Genomic DNA, 18,670 nt, shown 5'->3' with positions numbered 1-18,670 from the left:
CCTTGCCTTCATCCACCACTCGGTTCCCAGAATCGTCATGTTCAGGCTTGGCCATTCCACGTGGGAGATTTTAAGATTGTCCTCTGGGGTATGGATAGCCCAGGATAAAAGACGCTGGCTCTGGGGGCTCCCCATGAAATAAGCCAGCCAGATTTTCACCAAGACAAGCCTACCCACTCACACAGAACTTACGGGTAGCATTGGAGCAGGCCTCCATACACTTGGAGAAAGCATCTGATAGGTAAGAGACCAAGCAACAGAAAGCAACTTACAGGGAACTGAGACTCTACAAGCAGAGGAAACTTTAAAAAAAAAAAACAAACCAAAAGTGACCTGTCATTACTATTCTTAGAAAATTAAAAGGAGATAAGCTATATCCGTTAGATAAGAACTGGATGCTGAAGAAAGAAACATTGAGAGAACAGAAAAGAATCCTTGGAAATTAAAAATTGGATAGCAGAAATGAAAAAGTTAAGAGAAAGTAAGTTGAGGAAATACCCAAGGAAGTACAGTAAAAAGACTAAGAGATAGAAAATAGGAGAAAAGTTAAGAAAAATTAGAGGACCGGCTCAGAAGTTCTAATTTCCAAATAATAGGAGTTCCAAAAAATAAGAACAGAGAAACGGAAGTATAATCTGAACGCCAGGGGTCAGCAAACGATGGCCTGTGGGCCACATGAGCCTACCCCCCCCTTTATGGAAATCAAGTTTATGGAAATACAGCTGCGTCCATTTGTTTATGTGCTGTCTATGGCTGCTTTTGCACTGAAACAGTAGAGTTGAATACCTGTGGCAGAGACTGTGGCCCACAAAACCTAAAATATTTATCATCAGGCCCTTTACAGAAAAAATTTTCTGACCCCTTATCTGAACAATTCAAGGAAATTTCTAGACATCAGTTTCTGGGTTGAAAGGACTCCCTTGGTGCCTAGCATATTGGATGACAGATGACCCACACCAAGGCATATTGTTGTGAAGGTTCAGACTAATGGGGCAGAAGTTCTAAAAGGCTCTAAAGAGAAAAATCAAGAATCATTGTGCCATTGGACCCCTCAGCAACAATATTGGAAGCTAAAAGACAGTGATGCGATTTCATTAAAAATTCTAGTAGAGGCTGGGCATGGTGGCTCCCACCTGTTATCTCAGCAGTTTGGGAGGCAGAGGTGGGAGGATTGCTTGAGCCTATGAGTTTGAGACCAGTCTGGGCAATGTGACAAGACCCTGTGTCTATTTAAAAAAAAAGTCCAACAGAAAATGATTTCCATCCTACAAGTCCATATGTAACGTCTATCTGTTAAGTGTGAGAGGAGAATAAAGATAATTTAGTCCAGAAAGGAAAAGTGTGGCACGTGGTTTGGGAACAGTATTTAAATACTTGAAAAGGATGTAAACCCAAAAGAGGGCTGTAGGCACAGGAAAGTGTCTAATGGGGGCAGGATCCTCATTTAACAGGGAAATCAATAGAAAATGTCTCCAAGTAAATGTGAAGAAGTAGCACACCAGCAAGATCAGTTGAGTTGAAGAGCGATGGTTTCTAGGGATTGGAAAGGGGAGAGTGGGTGAGGGCTGATACTGCTTACAAGCTCTGTAGAACCATTTGACTCTAAAATGCATGCATGTGTAACTTTGATAAACGTAAAAGCTAAATTATGTAAGTGACCAAATTATTTATTTCCTTTTTAAAAGGGGTTCAAGGAAAAGTCATACTTGAAAATTCCTTATCAGAGGGAAACTAACTTTTTTTTTTTTCTTTTGTAAAATAGCCAAGTTCAACAGGGGAACAGAAGACTAAACCCACCCAGAATAGTGTTCGGGAACTTCGAGGGCTTGGGCTTTCCCCAGATCTGGTAAGGTTTCCTGATAACTGGTTTCAGTGTAATCTTTTATGTCTAGTTAAGATCACTCTTTTTTTTTTGAGACTGAGTCTTGCTCTGTCGCCCGGGCTGGAGTGCAGTGGCCAGATCTCAGCTCACTGCAAGCTCCGCCTCCCGGGTTCCCGCCATTCTCCTGCCTCAGCCTCCGGAGTAGCTGGGACTACAGGCGCCCGCCACCTCGCCCGGCTAGTTTTTTTTTTTTGTATTTTTAGTAGAGACGGGGTTTCACTATGTTAGCCAGGATGGTCTCGATCTCCTGACCTCGTGATCCGCCCGTCTCGGCCTCCCGAAGTGCTGGGATTACAGGCTTGAGCCACCGCGCCCGGCCAAGATCACTCTTTCATGACAGACAAGACCGTTGTCTTGTTGGCTTGCTTTTGATAATTGATGATGGAGAAAATAGGATTAGTGCTTTGAACTGGGTGGGCTGTAGTTTGCAGCATGTTCCTGCTTGGCATGTGTTAGGTCTTGTACTCCCCAGACCTTATTTTTCCTCTCAGTCCTTTTATTTTCATTTTTACTCCTACCTGGGAACACTAGTGGAGGAAAACCCCAGAGCTCCTGTAGTTCATTAATGTATTCATTTGTACTGCCATTCTCTTATATTTTTCCAGTTTGGCGTTTAGGGATTTTAGCTTTGAAACGGGTCATAATATTTTCATGGATTATGTGCCTGGTGCTGAGAGTTAACATTTTCGTTCATCTTAACAATGTGAAGTCTGTTTTAATTTCAGTCAGGGAAAACCCCTACTTTTGTCATCTTTTCCTTCTGTCTAAGCCGTCTTGTTCTCTACTTCTAGGTCGTATGCAGGTGCTCAAATCCACTTGACACATCAGTGAAGGAGAAAATATCAATGTTCTGCCATGTTGAGCCTGAACAAGTGAGTAGAAATTCCCATCTCTAATAAGTTGTTTTTTGCTTTTAATTGCTCTAAAGCCTCTTGATGAGTTTCATGAGGCTTGTGTTACTTTCTAATTAGAGATAGTGGGCCGTTCCAGAAGAACCCATCGCCATCAGCTCTGATTTGCCATTCCCTGCCTCTCCTGGTTCCCCAAACACTCTTGTGTCCCTCCTGCCTCTTCTCTATGCCTTGTTGTACTTTGTGCTCCAGCCAGGTGGAGTATCTTTCGGTTCCCCTAGTACCCCCTATTCTCCCTGTGATTGTACTTTTGCACTGGCTAATTTCTGTTAAGAACCCATGTCCCCCTCTTCCTGTTGGCTTGGCAGTCTCCTCCTCACTCTCATCCTTCAGGTTCTAGCGAAGACAGTGTTGTTTGAGAAGCTTTAACTGCCAAACCTCCTGGCCCTTGGCCTTCAGGGTCAACTGCGTCCTTCTCTGGGCTCCTGTGTGGTGTCTTACCTATGCTGCCGGTGGGCCCATCTTTCTGGGGTGTGTGTGTGTGTGTGTGTGTGTGTGCGCGCGCGCGTGCATGCACGTGTGTGTGTACATGTGTGGTGTGTATCTCCCTTCACAGACTCTGAGCTTCTGGAGGGCAAGGGCCACCTCATTCAACTTGATGTTTCTGGTATGTGGTGTCTAGGGTGTTGTAGGCTGTCACAGAGATCTTAGTGTTTTTGTTGCTGTACCTATGATGCAGGAAATCCAAAATTTGGAACCTGTAATGTATCTAAGTGTGGTGCTTAGTATGGAAGTTCCACTGGTGACACATTGAGCATGTAGCTTTGGCCAGGTTTTAGATATTTCTGTCCTAGCAAGTGAAGGAAATTTAATTCTGTAGCAGAATAGGTTGTCATTAAAATTGCTCAATTTTTTTTTTTTTAATTGAGACGGAGTCTAACTCTGTCACCCAGGCTGGAGTGCAATGGCGTGATCTTTTGGCTCACTGTGACCTCCACCCCCCAGGTTCAAGTGATTCTCCTACCTCAGCTTCCTGAGTAGTTTGGATTACAGTGTACCACCACTCCCCGCTAATTTTTGTATTTTTAGTAGAGATGGGGTTTCATTATGTTGGCCAGGTTGGTCTCAAACTCCTGACCTCAGGTGATCCACTTGCCTCAGCCTCCCAAAGTGCTGAGATTACAGGCGTGAGCCACTGTGCCCAGCCTTACAATTATTCACTATTAAAAATGTAACAAGTATTTCCATATTTAAGTTTAAGTTTAAAGTGTTTTGCTTTTTTTTTTTTTTTGAGATGGAGTGTTCACTCTTTCATCTAGGCTGGAGTGAAGTGGAGCAATCTCAGCTCACTGGAACCTCCACCCCCTGGGTTCAAGTGATTCTCCTGCCTCAGCCTCCAGAGTAGCTGGGATTATAGGCGCCTGCCACCATGCGCAGCTAATTTTTGTGTTTTCAGTAGAGATGGTGTTTCGCCATGTTGGCCAAGTTGGTCTGGAACTCCTGACCTCAAGCAATCCACCTGTCTCGGCCTCCCAAAGTGCTAGGATTACAGCTGTGAGCCACCACACCCGGCCTTGCCTTTTTTTTTTTAACAGACGAGGTCTTGCTGTGTCACCCTGGCTAGAGTGCAGTGGTGCTGTCATAGCTCACTGCAGCCTGGGCTTAAACAGCCCTCCTGCCTCAGCCTCCTGAGTAGCTCATACCTTAGGCGGAAGCCACCATGTTTAGCTATTTTATTTTTTGTAGAGATGAGGTCTTGCTATGTTGCCCATGCTGGTCTTGAACTCTTTGGGCTCAGGCAGCCTTCTTGCTTCAGCCTTCCAAAATGTTGAGATTACAGGCGTGAGCCACCATGCCCAGCCTTGCTTATTCTTTTAATCGGAATGTTTATCTTACTGAATTGACTGGATACGGTCTGAATACAACTCTTTTATCAGGTATGTGATTTGCACATACTTTCTCCGTATCTGTGCCTTGTCTTTTCATTTTCTTTTCTTTTTTTTTTTGAGGTGGAGTGTTGCTCTTGCCCAGACTGGAGTGCAGTGGCATGATCTCTGCTCACTGCAACCTCTGCCTCCTGTGTTCAAGCGATTCTTCTGCCTCAGCCCCCCGGGTAGCTGGGACTACAGGCATGCGCCACCACTGGTGCCTGGCTAAGTTTTGTATTTTTAGTAGAGATGGGGTTTTGCCAAGTTGGCCAGGCTGGTTGCGAACTCCTGACCTCAGGTGATCTGCCTGCCTCGGCCTCCCAAAGTGCTGGGATTACAGGTGTGAGCCACTGCACCTGGCCTTCATTTTCTTAATAGTGTCTTTTAGAGCACACTTTTAAATTTCAGTGAAGTCCAGTCTGTTTTTTTCTTTCATGGATTGTGCTTTCACTGTCGTATCTAAGAACTGCTTGCTTAACCAAGGTCATGAAGATTTTCTTGTAAAAGTTAATTTTAGGCCTTACAGGATCCATTCTAGCTTAACTTTGGTGAGTAGTGTGAGGTAAGGGTTGAAATTTTTACATGTGGATATCTACTCGTCTCAGCCCCGTTTGTTGAAAAGACTATCCTTGGATACTATTCTATACTTTTTAAAAATAAAGGTACATTATAGATTTACTAATCTTTGTAAAGTTGTTTAGATTTATTCATAGCTATTCATAATTTTTATTACTACCGTGAACTTTTAAAAATTACATTTTCTGATTAGATATGGCCCATGTATAGGAGACCCTGCTGACCTCTGTCCATTCATCTATAGCCTAGCAACCTTACTAAAATTCTGTTAGTACTGATTGTTTACCTGTAAATTCTTTTGGTTTTTATGGATAAGTAGTGATATTGTATGCATTATTCAGTGGCAACTGCTGCTTGTTTTCTGGTTCATTTTTTTTTCTTATGATAATTTTCTAATATCTTCAGTACATCATTGAATAGAAGTATTGAAAGTGACCATTCTGGCCTTGTTCTGGACTCTAAATAGTAAGCATTAATATTAAACCATGTGATGTTTACTGTGGGTTTTTTATATTGCCAAATTTTCCCTGATCTTAATTTACCAATAATTTTTATTATGAATTTGGTTTTGAATTTTTATTAAGTCTACATCTACTGAGGGAATTTTTTTTTCCTTAATCAATTTTCTATTTATGTGGTGAATACCACTGTTAAATTTCCTCAAACTTGACTGCACGCTGGAATTGCTTCGGGAGCTTTAAAAGTACTGATGCCTGCCTCCTACCCCGAGAGATCCTAATTCAAGTGGTCTACGGGGCAGCATGGGCTTTTGACCTTTTATAAGCTCTGAATGATTCCAGTATGCAGCTGAGTTTGAGAACCACTGTTCCTAGTTAAACCATTCATGGGTTCGTGGACATGATTTTTTTAAACTACATTTGTGGTTTGGATCATGAATTTTTTTTTTTTTAGATAGGTTCTGGCTCTGTTGCCCAGGCTGGAGTACAGTGATGTGATCTTGGCTCACTGTAACCTCTGACTCCCAGGCTCAGGTGATCCTCCCACCTTAGCCTCCCGAGTAGCTGAGACCATGGGCACATGCCACTACACCCAGCTAATTTTTTGGGTGTTTTTTTTCAGGCTGGAGTGCAGTAGCACAATCTCAACTCACTACAACTTCAAACTCCCAGGCTCAAGTGATTCTCCCATCTCAGCTACCCCCCAAGTAGCTGAGACTACAGGCACATGCCACCATGCCTGGCTAAATTTTGTATTTTTTGTAGAGACAGTGTTTTATCACGTTGCCCAGTCTGGTCTCGAACTCCTCCTGAGCTTGAGCAGTCCTCCTGCCGTGGCCTCCCAAAGTACTAGGATTACAAACATAAGCCACCTTGCCCAGCCATGAATTTTTTTAAAGGACTTTTGCATCCATGTTCATAATAGATTGGCCACTAATTTTCTGTTCTATTCTTGAGTCTGTTTTAGTAATTTATCTTTATCTAGAAAATTGTCCTTTTTTCTGTTTTCAGAAAATATTTTTACAAGGTCACATAGCTAGTAGGAGGCTAGAAGCCTGGTGAGTTTTTGCTTTTACTTAATAACTTGCTTTTTTCTGAACAGGTGATCTGCGTCCACGATGTCTCATCCATCTACCGAGTCCCCTTGTTGTTAGAGGAGCAAGGGGTTGTAGATTATTTTCTTCGAAGACTTGACCTTCCTATTGAGAGGCAGCCAAGAAAAATGCTGATGAAATGGAAAGAGATGGCTGACAGGTTTGCCTGCAATGAGGAGCTGGGAGCGCTAGCCTCCTTTACTTTTTTGTAGGGCTGGTGAAGCCGACTCTAGCCCTACCTAGCACTTTTGCACTTTTGCCATCCATGCATTAGAAGGGCCTTTGTAGTAAGACATGTTCAGAAAGGATCTTAACTGTCACGTAGCTGTGGCACAGATGAGGAGATCCTGATAGGGCCAGGCCAGGTGCTGGGCCTCCAGACACTGAGTTCGGGTTATGTCTTAACACACTTGTCCCTTACCTAGATCAGTGCAAACAGGCGTCCCCGTGGCCGTGGGTGAGTGTGCATACCCGAAGCCCACATGAATGGCTGACAGTGGCTGGAGCACTCCTGGGTACCACCCAGGAGATCTGAGCTGTGTTTGGGAATGTGTGTCTCACCCCACACCAGAAAGGGATCACATCAGGAAGGGGATGTGTTGCTGCCTACTCCACTACATCCTTTTAAGGCTCGGTGGTGCTGTCACATCCCTTCAGAGACCTTCACTTCGTGTCTTAGAGCAATGGGCAGGCCTTATCTTAGTTGCAAGATCAATATGACGGCCTAGAAGCATTTGGAGAGGGCGTACTCATTCCATTGCTCTGTGAGAATCGTTTTTCATTTCCACATTTTTCCTGCAGTCTTTTTGTCTGCTTACATGTAGCTACCAGAATGGCACAGTTTTATCATCTTTTTTCATAAAACATTATAAGCAGTTTGTTCTGTTACTATATTTTACAATGAAAACTTTTAATGAGTGGGGACTTTTCTGTTTTGTGCATGTCCCATAATTTGATACTTGCTTTCATCCCATTAATTCTTGTGAATTGTCTGTTTATGTCTGTTAATTTTTTTGGCCTTTGGTTGAAAAAAAACTTTTGTAGGCAAATTTGTGTGAGATACTGAAACTGTCTCTTTATAAGTTTCAAAAAAAAAAAAAAAATCTTTCTTTACAAAGCCTGCCATGTTGATCTGAAAATTACTTCCTCTTTACTGGTCTGTACACAGAATTCAGGTAATAGTCATTCCTGTTATATTCTTCCCAGATGTGTTTTTGTTGTTTGTTTTTGTGGGGGTTTTTGAGGCAGGGTCTCACACTGTTGTCCAGGCTGTAGTGCAGTGGTGCGGTCAGCTCACTGTAACCTCCAACTCCTGGGCTCAAGATCCCCCCACCTCAGCCTTTCAAAGTGCTGAGATTATAGGATTATGGGCGTGAGCTCACTCCTGGCCAGACGTATTTTTTTCTTCTTAAAATAGCTATTTTGGTCTCATGATGGCGTGTACCTTCTGAGTAACTGGATGTTTCTTGACGTTTGTTTGATAGATATGATCGCTTGCTAGAGACCTGCTCTATTGCCCTTGTGGGCAAATACACGAAATTCTCAGACTCCTATGCCTCTGTCATTAAGGCTCTGGAGCATTCTGCACTGGCCATCAACCACAAATTGGAAATCAAGGTAAGGAGGGTGGCACAGGTACAACCGACAGATGAGCAGGAAGCAGTCTGTAGTCTCATAGGTGCCGCATCATATCTGCTTTCTGTTTTTGGAGCTTGGAATGACTTTTTAGGGATTAAAAAGATTTGTGGTTGCTTCCTGGCTTCGAGAAGATAGTAGAGCATTTTCAGGAATTAATGAAGGGGAGAGATGGCTAGAGGAGAGGGTGAGAGAGACTTGAGTTCTTGGCTATGACTATCAGGTAACCAAATAAAATGCCCTGTGGAAATGGGGGCCACTGGTGGACCATAGGCATGCTGCACAGTTGACAGCTGGAGGCTCTCGGAGACTTTGTTGGCATGTGGGCTGCCTTTCCTAACCTGTGCTCATCACTTATTGCAGAGTGGGAATGACAGTATTGACCTCATAGAGCTGTGAGGTTTTTCTGGGTTGCAGGGCGGGCACTCAGTAAATGGTAGTTACTGTGTTCTGGTCTGTGCCATGGCGGGCAGCAGCTGAGCTGGTGGAATGGTGGGGCACGGCCCTACTTACCTATGGGTGGCAGTAGAGTGTCATGGTTAAGAGCATGGGTGCTGTGGCTGGGCACGTTGGCTCATGCCTGTAATCCCAGCACTTTGGGAGGCCGAGGTGGGCAGATCACGAGGTGAGGAGATTGAGACTGTTCTGGCTAACACAGTGAAACCCCGTCTCTACTCAAAATATAAAACAGCCAGGCGTGGTGGCGTGTGCCTGTATTCCTAGCTACTTGGGAGACTGAGGCAGGAGAATTGCTTGAACCTGGGAGGTGGAGGTTGCAGTGAGCCGAGATTGTACCACTGCACTCCAGCCTGGGTGACAGAGTGAGATTCCGTCTCAAAAAAAAAAAAAAGCATAGATGCCTGAGCCAGGTGACCAGGACTAGATTCTAGCACTGTCATCTACAAGCGGTGAGACCTAGACAACTTACTTAACCCTCTTTGTGCCTCAGTTTCCACATCTTTAAAAAGGGATGGTGATGGTGCCTTCCTCCTAGGGCTGTTGAAAGAAGTTCATGAATACAAAGTGCTGAGATTCGCTATGTCAGCTGTCCTTGAAAACCCTCCCTTCTGCCTGTCCTCTTTATTCCTTTTCTTCCCAGCCCGTCAGCTGGAGGTTTTCAGGAGGAGATGAAGCTCAGAGGTAAAGTTGGATCTCGGTGCTGAGGTTGTCAACCGGGCCCCATGTAGCTGTCCCCCACATTGGGGTTTGCTTTCTACTTCCCATGTGTTTCTCAGCGTGAGAATTTAGTTTGCTTTGTGCTGCTGGACAGGTTCCTGCAGAATGACCTGTTGTACGTTTTTTTTTGAGACGGAGTCTTGCTCTGTCGCCCAGGCTGGAGTGCAGTGGCCGGATCTCAGCTCACTGCAAGCTCTGCCTCCCAGGTTCACGCCATTCTCCTGCCTCAGCCTCCCAAGTAGCTGGGACTACAGGTGCCCGCCACCTCGCCCGGCTAGTTTTTTGTATTTTTAGTAGAGACGGGGTTTCACTGTGTTAGCCAGGATGGTCTTGATCTCCTGACCTCGTGATCCGTCCGTCTCGGCCTCCCAAAGTGCTGGGATTACAGGCTTGAGCCACCGCGCCCGGCCAACCTGTTGTACATGTTTTAAGAATTTAAATCCCATTATACAGCCCTGACTTCTTATTTGCTAGTTCTTTCCATCATTCATTTATTTAATTCACTTGGAGTTAGTCTGTGGCTGCCATGTGTTTGTTAGGTGGCAGAGGATGAGAGATGGATGAAAAGGCAACAGTCTCTGTTTTTAAGGAATATTGAGTCTCTTAGGTAGGAAGGAGCACGTAGGAGAGGCCGAACCTGCCGTGGCAGACACATGAGGAAGGCAGACTTCCTCATGGAGGGACACCAGGTCGGGTTGGGTAGGATGGAGAAGGCTTGGAAGGGGCATTCCTGTTAGAATAGAGAGAGCACGTCCAAGGGCTTGGAGATGTGGAGCCGTTGGAAACACTGTGGATGGAAATTGTGAATTGGAGGCTGTCTGGAGACAGGCTGGTGTGAGGGCCTGCCCACAGTTCCATGAACTGCAGGGTTTAGGTAGGAGAGTGTAGAAAAATAGTGAACACCCTAATTTAAAAAGTGGGCACAACATTTGAACAGACACTTCCAAAAAAAGGTGTAGGTGATATACACGAAAAGGTGCCCAGCACCTCTAGTTGTCAGGGAAATCCGTGCACATGAAGTCACGATGAGATTGTGACGCATACCCACTAGAGCGGCTGAGTGTTAGAGAGGCTGTGGAGCTCTTACCTTGCTGCCAGGAGTATAAAATGGCACCACCACACTAGAAAACAGTCTGTAGTTTCTTATCAAGGTAGACATGTGATCCAGTAAGTCCATTCCCAGATACTCACTTGAGAGACTTGAAAACATATCCACAAAAAAAGATTTTTATTCAAATGGACAAATTATTCGTAATAGCTGAAATCTCAGAACAACCCAAATATTTATAGCCTGTCAATGGATAAATTTGTAATGGTTTATTTATAAGTAGAAAACCACTCAGCAATGAAAGGGAACAAACCAAGCTGAACACAGTGGCTCAAGCCCGTAATCCCAACACTTTGGGAGGCTCTGCTGTGGGAGGATCGCCTAAGGCCTGTAGTTTGAGAGCAACCTGGTCAACATTAGCGAGACCTCCATCTCTGCAAAAAAAAAAAAAGTTAAAAAAGAAAAGGAACAAACTAATGATAAACACAGCAACATGGATGAACTTCAAAAACACTAAGCAAAAGAAGCCAGACACAAAAGGTTATATACTATTTGGCTCCATTTATATGAGGTTCTGTAAGAGGCAAAATGAATCTGTGATGATAGAAATTAGATCTGAGGTTGTTTGGGGTAGGAGGTAAGAGGGGAGACATTCTGGGACGATGGTAACTTACGTTTTGTTTTGTTTTGTTTGAGACGGAGTCTCACTCTGTCACCCAGGCTGGAGTGCAGTGGCATGATCCCAGTTCACTGCAACCTCCGCCTTCCGGGTTCAAGCAATTCTCCTGCCTCAGCCTCCTGGGTAGCTGGGACTACAGGTGCGTGCCACCACACCCAGCTATTTTTTTTTTTTTTTTGTATTTTTAGTAGAGATGGGGTTTCACCGTGTTTGCTAGGCTAGTCTCAAACTCTTGACCTCAAGTGATCCACCCGCCTCGGCCTTCCAAAGTGCTGGGATTATAGGTGTGAGCCACCACGCCCGGCTCATTCTATGTCTTGGTTGCGGTGGTGGTCACACCTTCATGTGTATGTTTGACAAAACTCTTCAAAGTATGCACTTAAAATGCTTGTATTTTGTTGTATGTGAATTATGCTTCAATATGGTAGAAAGAAAAAGAAAAACCCACAAAAGCTGGGCAGAAGATAGGCTGAAGAGAGTGTCATTGAACAGAAAGCCCTCTAGAGTCTGCTGCAGAGGCTTAGCTGAGACCAGATCCTGAACAGAGTGCGGAGAGAGAGAGAGATTTGGGAATTTAACGATTTTGAAGGAAACTGTTGTATTTTAAAATCTCATATTTTAAAAAATTTCAAGTTATTAAATGTATTAAGGTGATCACTTTAAAGCCAGAATTAAGGAAGACAGAACTTTGATAAAATGATAATATTATTTAAAAATTAAGAAAGCACAGCTTCGAGTCACGAGCCTGCTTTTCTCGCCTGTCTGAATACTGTCCAGTACATAGATTCTATGGACTTGGAGCCCATCACCTCGCAAGAAGACCCCGTGCGCTACCACGAAGCTTGGCAGAAGCTCTGTAGTGCTCAGTGAGTAGAGTTCACTGCCTTGGGTGTCTGGGGTTCTTTTAGTTTGTTTTAATGAAAAAGTCCTCTGTTTTCATGTGCTAGTGGTAGGTAATTGACTTGTTAAAATATTTTTTAATTATTGGAAAGACTACCTGCTGTCTGATTTAATCCTTTAAAAATGCAGTTTGTCATTATCATTGGATCTGAAAAGCTGTTTTGATTTTGATATTGTTTGCCATATGCGTCTATTGCTGAGGCTTATTTAACGATTTTTCATCCAGAACATTGGATGAGTACCCATCAGTAGAATCTCATAAATTGTTTTGGCAGCTGTTATTTATAATACTAAAAACATTAGCAAGAGTTTCTGGTTCACCAGAACAGTTGAATATTATGGAGGTGTACACCTTCTTCTGAGTGTCTTGGTCAGTACGGCACACAGAGCTGATGAAGAAAGGCCCCCTTCTTAGGGGAGCATTTTAAGCCAAGAGGTAAAATAAATTATTTATATTAATATATGTATTTAAAATTATGGGCTGGGTACAGTGGCTTATGCCTGTAATCCCAAAACTTTGGGAGGCCGAGGCGGGAGGATTGCGTGAGCCCAAGAGTTTAAGACCAGCCCAGGCAACATAGGGAGACCCTGTTTCTACAACAAAAACAACAAAACCAGCTGGGTGTGTTGGCACATGCCTGTGGTCCCAACTCCTTGGGAGATCGAAGCTGTAGTGAGCTGTGATCACACCACTGCACTCCAGCCTGGGTAACAGTGTGAAACCCTGTCTCAAGAAAAAATAATTGTGGACAACTGAGTACCACAGATAGTGCAGGGGCAGTATTGCAGTTATGTGTACTATCTTTTTCCCTTGCAATAAGCATGTTCTTATGTGACAAGAAAAGTCCATAGTTTTGTATGCAGTTTCTAAGTTCATTGTATTTATTCATAGTATTTATTCATATTAGGACAATTCATTGTCCTAATAGCACAATGTATGGGGTTAATTCATGGCTTCAGTGTCTTGGTAATGGCCCCTTAGGTGGTTATTGCAAGCTGGACTGGTAGAAAAGGGGAGTTGCCTTTGTGGTTTGTTCTTTTGTGCAGTGGAGTGCTGGTTCCAGGAGGATTTGGTGTTCGAGGAACCGAAGGAAAAATCCAAGCAATTGCCTGGGCTCGAAATCAGAAAAAGCCTTTTTTGGGTAAGGAGCTCTGCAGTGCAGTCTTCACTTAGAGTAGGAAAGAGTGGGGAATGGTGCCACATGGGAGCCGATGAACAAAGTGGGGGGATTACTGAAACGTGCTGTCTTTGTGGATAGGAGCCCAAGTAGAAGCCTTCATGTTTCTCTTTGGAGACAAATTCAGTCTTTTAAAATGGAAAGCTTATTTATGCTTATGAGCTTACATGTAGATGTTGTGGAATTTTGAGAGAATGAATTGTGAATTCCTGTCCATTTAATGAACCCAGCTGTTTGCAGCACACGTGATGTTGAGTTTTACATCCGCTCACTTGGCACAACAGCTGACTGTAATTGGACAAAATGATTTTGGATGCCTCCTGGTGCTGTACATTTTAGTAATTTTCAACTTGAACAACTGTAAATAAAAAGAGAGGGTAAGAAAACTTGAATTTTAAAGTACTGAGGCTAGGCATGGTGGTTCACACCTGTAAACCCAACAGTTGTGGAGGCTGAGGCAGGAGGATTGCTGGATCCCAGAAATTCGAGACTGTAGTGAGCCAAGATCGCTCCACTGCACTCCAGACTGGGCAACAGCAAGACCCTGTCTGGGGAAAAAAATGTACCGAATAGAATATCACTTACTTCTAAAATCAGATGACTTTGCAAATCTAGAATTTTCATCTACTTTACATGCAGTTTTTGAAATCTAATACAAGTAAAGTGTAACAGCAGAGGGTACTTGTTCATAGTGGGAAGTTAGGAGTTTGCGATTATACTTCTCCGAATAAAGGACACAAAGGCCATTGCAGAGACTGCTGGGAAAAGTAGGAGCTGCCTTTTCAATGGAGCTTTGTTTGTTTTCCCCCCGACTGCAAGGTGTGTGCCTAGGAATGCAGTTGGCAGTAGTTGAATTCTCAAGAAACGTGCTGGGATGGCGAGGTAAGTGTGCATTAAGACACTCATTCAATTCCCACTTGTGTATTTCTGGAGGATAGGAGGCCTGTTGCTGCCTAGGTGATCGGGAGCTTTGGAGAAGGGCAGGCCTGGGTTCCCAGCACCTCATGGTGTGCTGTAAGGGAGCTGCTTTGCCTCTGGAGGAACAGCATGGCTCCTCCACGCAGGAAGGAGGGAGCACAGCCAGACTCCCTCCTTTGCCTTCTGTCCCTGTGTTCATATTCTTGAGATTCTGTCACTTTGATCACCGTGGCCACCATCCTGAAGCTGGTGCCTGGTGAGAAGTCGTCGTCCTAAGTGAGGCTTGGGCAGTCATTATGAGAACCTGGGCTCTGGAGCTATTGAACCTGGGCTCAGATTCCAACCTTATCACTTATGGATGATTTTAAGCAAATTACTTAGCCTTTATGGGTCTCTGTTTTTTCTGTAAAATGGGAGTAATAATGGTATGCACATCACATGATTAAGGGAGATAATGTATGTAAATAGTCTCTAGCAGTGCCTGGAAAATAGGGAAATGCTCAGATAATATCAGCTCTTCGCCTAGCTGTGTATTACTACGTGACAGACCTCCCTAAAACTCAGTGGCTCCCAACAGCAGTGACTTCTCAACTCAGTATTCTATGGTTTGGCTCAGTGCATGGGTTTTGGCTGCACGTGGTGTAGTATCTGAGATCGCACACTCCTGCCTTCCTTTCAGCTGTGAGCTCAGCCCAGCAGGGACATCAGGATGCTCCCTCCACCTAGTGGCTCATCATTCATTAATCCAGCCCAAGCTTCCTCAACACAGGGCGGGCAGCTGGCTTCCAAAATGACAGGCCTACTGTGCAGGCACTTATCAGGCCTGCTGATACCACGTTGGCCAAAACAAGTCATGTGGCCAAGCCCCGACTCAGCGGGGAGGGGAATACACATGGGTGTGAAGACTGAGCGTGCTGCGTTGGGGCCACCCATGGACTAGTCCATCACAGCCCATTTATTCTCTGTAGCCCACCCGACAAATACTAGATTTTCAGAAAGACCTTGTAAATTCTGTGGAAAATAAACAAAGTAACCTGAAGGAATGTAAAAGCAGTTTGACTGTATAAAGTACAAGTGACTCTGGTGGCCAGCATATGGTTTAGGGCTGGGTTTCATTCACCCTTTCCCTGAGAGGCTGCTTCACAGTGACCTGGGAGTGTGCCCCAGTTGGGTAGACGGCATGCTCTTGAGTGCTGGCTTCTGAGTCCTGGGAGGCACTGTCTTACCACCCGCCACCCCAGAGCTGCCTTTCTGGGCTCCCTGGATCCTTCACAGCCGTAGACCGCTGCCTCTCACTTAGGTTCCCAAATAGATAGGTGCCTTGGTGATGAGCTTACACTTCAGTTGAGACTGGACCCTGGTTCAGGCCAGGAGAACAGTGCCCAGCATTCACATAGTAAAAGGAACTTGGTCCTTTGCTTTTTGGTCTTTAGTGGTTTTACTTTGGTTAGATGGTAAGTTCAATGAAAGATAGAAAGGTTGAGTTGAAATCAGTTAATTTCTGACTGAGCTATTGAGTGAAACATTTGAGTTGGGCATTGTATTAGGTGCTGAAGATGAAAGAAGTATAGAAGAAATAGTACTTGTTCATCTTGGAGAGACAGAGTCTGAAACATTAAGACAATATAAAAACTTGGCTGGGCATAGTGGCTCAGGCCTGTAATCCCAGCACTTTGGGAGGCTGAGGTGGGTTGATCACTTGAGGCCAGGAGTTTGAGACCAGCCTGGCCAACATGGAGAAACCCCATCTCTACTAAAAATACAAAAATTAACCAGGTGTGGTGGTGTGTGCCTGTAGTCCCAGCTACTTGGGAGGCCAAGACATGAGAATCACTTGAATTCCGGAGGTGTAGGTTGCAGTGAGCCAAGATTGTGCCGCTGCACTGCATCCTGGGTGACACAACGAGACTCTGTCTTAAAACACAAGCAAACAATATAAGAACTGTCACAGGCCGGGTGCGGTGGCTCATGCCTGTAATCTCAGCATTTTGGGAAGCCGAGGCAGGCAGATCACCTGAGGTCGGGAGTTCGAGACCAGCCTGACCAACACAGAGAAACCCCGTCTCTACTAAAAATACAAAATTAACTGAGCATGGTGCCGCATGCCTGTAATCCCAGCTCCTCGGGAGGCCGAGACAGGAGAATTGCTTGAACCTGGGAGGCAGAGGTTTCGGTAAGCTGAGATCATACCATTGCACTCCAGCCTGGGCAACAAGCGTGAAATTCTGTCTCAAAAAAAAAAAAAAAAAACTGGCATAAAATGCAGTATCTAATTAAAAATTACTAGGTTATGCCATTAGTTTTGATTTCCCCATTTTGTACTGATTGACTTTCCAGAAAGAGTTATACTTAATGGAAAAAAAATCAGCTGTGTGTGGGTTGAGTATTTTATGTATTAAAAATGCTATTTATTGCTGGTCTGGTGGCTTGCACCTGTAATCCCAGTACTTTGGGAGGCCAACACAGGAGGATTGCTTAAGCCCAGCTGTTTGAGACTAACTAGCCTGGGCAATATAGCCTTTGTCTCTCCAAAACATGAAAAACATCAGCTGGATGTGGTAGTGTGCCCCTGTAGTTTGACCTTCCTGGGAGGCTGAGGCCGGCGGATTGCACGAACCTGGGAGTTCAAGGCTGCAGTGAGCTCTGAAGGCACCACGGCCCTCCAGCCTGGACAACAGTGAGATCTCGTACGGGGATGAGGCCAGGGGGATGCTATCTTCAGTATTTATTATAATCAATGATCTTAAACTGAGGAGGGAAGTTGTGTTTAGAGCTTAGCGATGAAACTATTAATCACTTTTGTTTGTAACTGTTTTCATAAGTATTTTGGTATTTCAGATGCCAATTCTACAGAGTTTGACCCTACGACCAGTCATCCCGTGGTGAGTCAAGTGTTTGAACCTCCACAGGGCTTAGAAGGGTGTGGAAGGGGCGTTTATGAACGTGATTGATGATTAGAGACAGGAAGTGAGACCACTTGAGTCCATCCCAAAGAACCCTGAGATAGGAAAAAGTTTTCGTTTTCATTATGTAATTCCTCCCTAATCTTTCCAATTGACCACAGCAAGTTTTTAAGACAGATACCAGCCCAGGAAACTGGAGGGGATTCCTGATTAAAATTATTCTCCATCCCTACTCCCCTCAACTCCCAGAACACGGTGTAGATGCTTATACGAGAGCCTGCATGTGTGCTTACTGTGTGCTAACCGCTGCTCTCACTGCTTTCATATGTCTATTACATATTAATTCATGGGATCCCCAGCCACAGTCCTGGGAGAACTGCTGGGATGGAGCACTGGTTGGCTTAACCGTATCCAAAGCTCTTCCAGGCTGGTGTACCTTGCGTTAGATTTCATGCCGAAGGCATGTGGCATTCTCAGCCTGCTGTACTGTTAGGCACGTGGAGAAGGGATGATGCCTTTATTCACCTTTGAATTCCCAGACCAGGGTGACAGAGATGTAAAGGGAAGGGCACTTACTTACGTTTTTCAGCATTCAACAAATGTGGATGCGTACTATGTGCTGGGACTGCCCTTGTCACCGAGGACACCGTGCTAAATGAGATGGACAAGGTTCTTGATCTCACGGCACTTAGATAGCATAACTGTGTGTTTGTTGACCTGAAATTGAACTTTGCAGATACTAAGGCCTCAGGAGTGGACCAGCAGATGTTTTGCAAGCAGCATGGGGCTTTGGGGTCGGGAAGAGCAGGGCACAGAGAGCCTGGAGGTCAGAAGGTGCCTGGGAATGCTGGCCTGAGAGGTGGATTGGGCTATCAGTGTATGGCCCACCCGGTCCTCTGATGCTTGCTAAGCTGCAGGGTGCTAACTCTGCATCACTTGCCTTTGAGCAGTCATTGGGCTAGCTGGGACGATGACAGACATGTTAGGACACATCCAGTCTGTGTCTGTGCTACTGTATCAGTCTTTCTGAGGATGTGATGTTTACCGTCCACAGTGCTGGGGTGGGACTAGCCTGAGGAGGGGCTGCTGTGGTCCTGTCTGCAGATCAGGAGGACAGGCTGAAGGACAGAGCCTCCACCCAACCGAGGTTACAAATGCCAACTGGGAGGCATTTTCTCCTGTGACAAAATGTCTCATAAGGAAAGCCTGGAGAATTAGAGCCTACTCATAAGCCTTTGCCACCCACTCAGCCAGGGAGGTTTCTCTCTAGCGGAAGCAGAGTTCTGTAGTTGGTGTCTGTTTTCTGAACATCTCCAGGTCGTAGACATGCCAGAACACAACCCAGGGCAGATGGGCGGAACCATGAGGCTGGGCAAGAGGAGAACCCTGTTCCAGACCAAGAACTCAGTCATGAGTAAGAGCTGCCTCGCGCTGGCCCAGCCTT

General features: G+C 44.9%; 1 protein-coding gene across 2 annotated transcripts in view; it reads left to right on the top strand.

Moving 5' to 3' along the window:
• The window catches only part of CTPS1 (CTP synthase 1), a 33,957-nt gene that overhangs the window by 10,715 nt on the left and 4,572 nt on the right, over positions 1-18,670 (top strand). For both annotated transcript variants that reach the window (XM_033226898.1, XM_033226899.1), the window contains exons 6-14: positions 1,763-1,846; positions 2,674-2,754; positions 6,798-6,949; positions 8,274-8,406; positions 12,105-12,193; positions 13,275-13,369; positions 14,225-14,287; positions 17,162-17,205; positions 18,544-18,640. In XM_033226898.1, the coding sequence (XP_033082789.1) occupies positions 1,763-1,846; positions 2,674-2,754; positions 6,798-6,949; positions 8,274-8,406; positions 12,105-12,193; positions 13,275-13,369; positions 14,225-14,287; positions 17,162-17,205; positions 18,544-18,640 (838 nt within the window). The remainder of the gene's footprint in view (positions 1-1,762; positions 1,847-2,673; positions 2,755-6,797; positions 6,950-8,273; positions 8,407-12,104; positions 12,194-13,274; positions 13,370-14,224; positions 14,288-17,161; positions 17,206-18,543; positions 18,641-18,670) is intronic.

This window comes from Trachypithecus francoisi, unplaced genomic scaffold (assembly GCF_009764315.1).
Source record: "Trachypithecus francoisi isolate TF-2019V2 unplaced genomic scaffold, Tfra_2.0 Lachesis_group12, whole genome shotgun sequence".
In the NCBI taxonomy this organism is placed as follows: Eukaryota; Metazoa; Chordata; class Mammalia; order Primates; family Cercopithecidae; genus Trachypithecus; species Trachypithecus francoisi.
The sequence above is the reverse complement of the archived record's forward strand: the minus strand, read 5'-3'. Positions and strand labels throughout refer to the sequence as shown.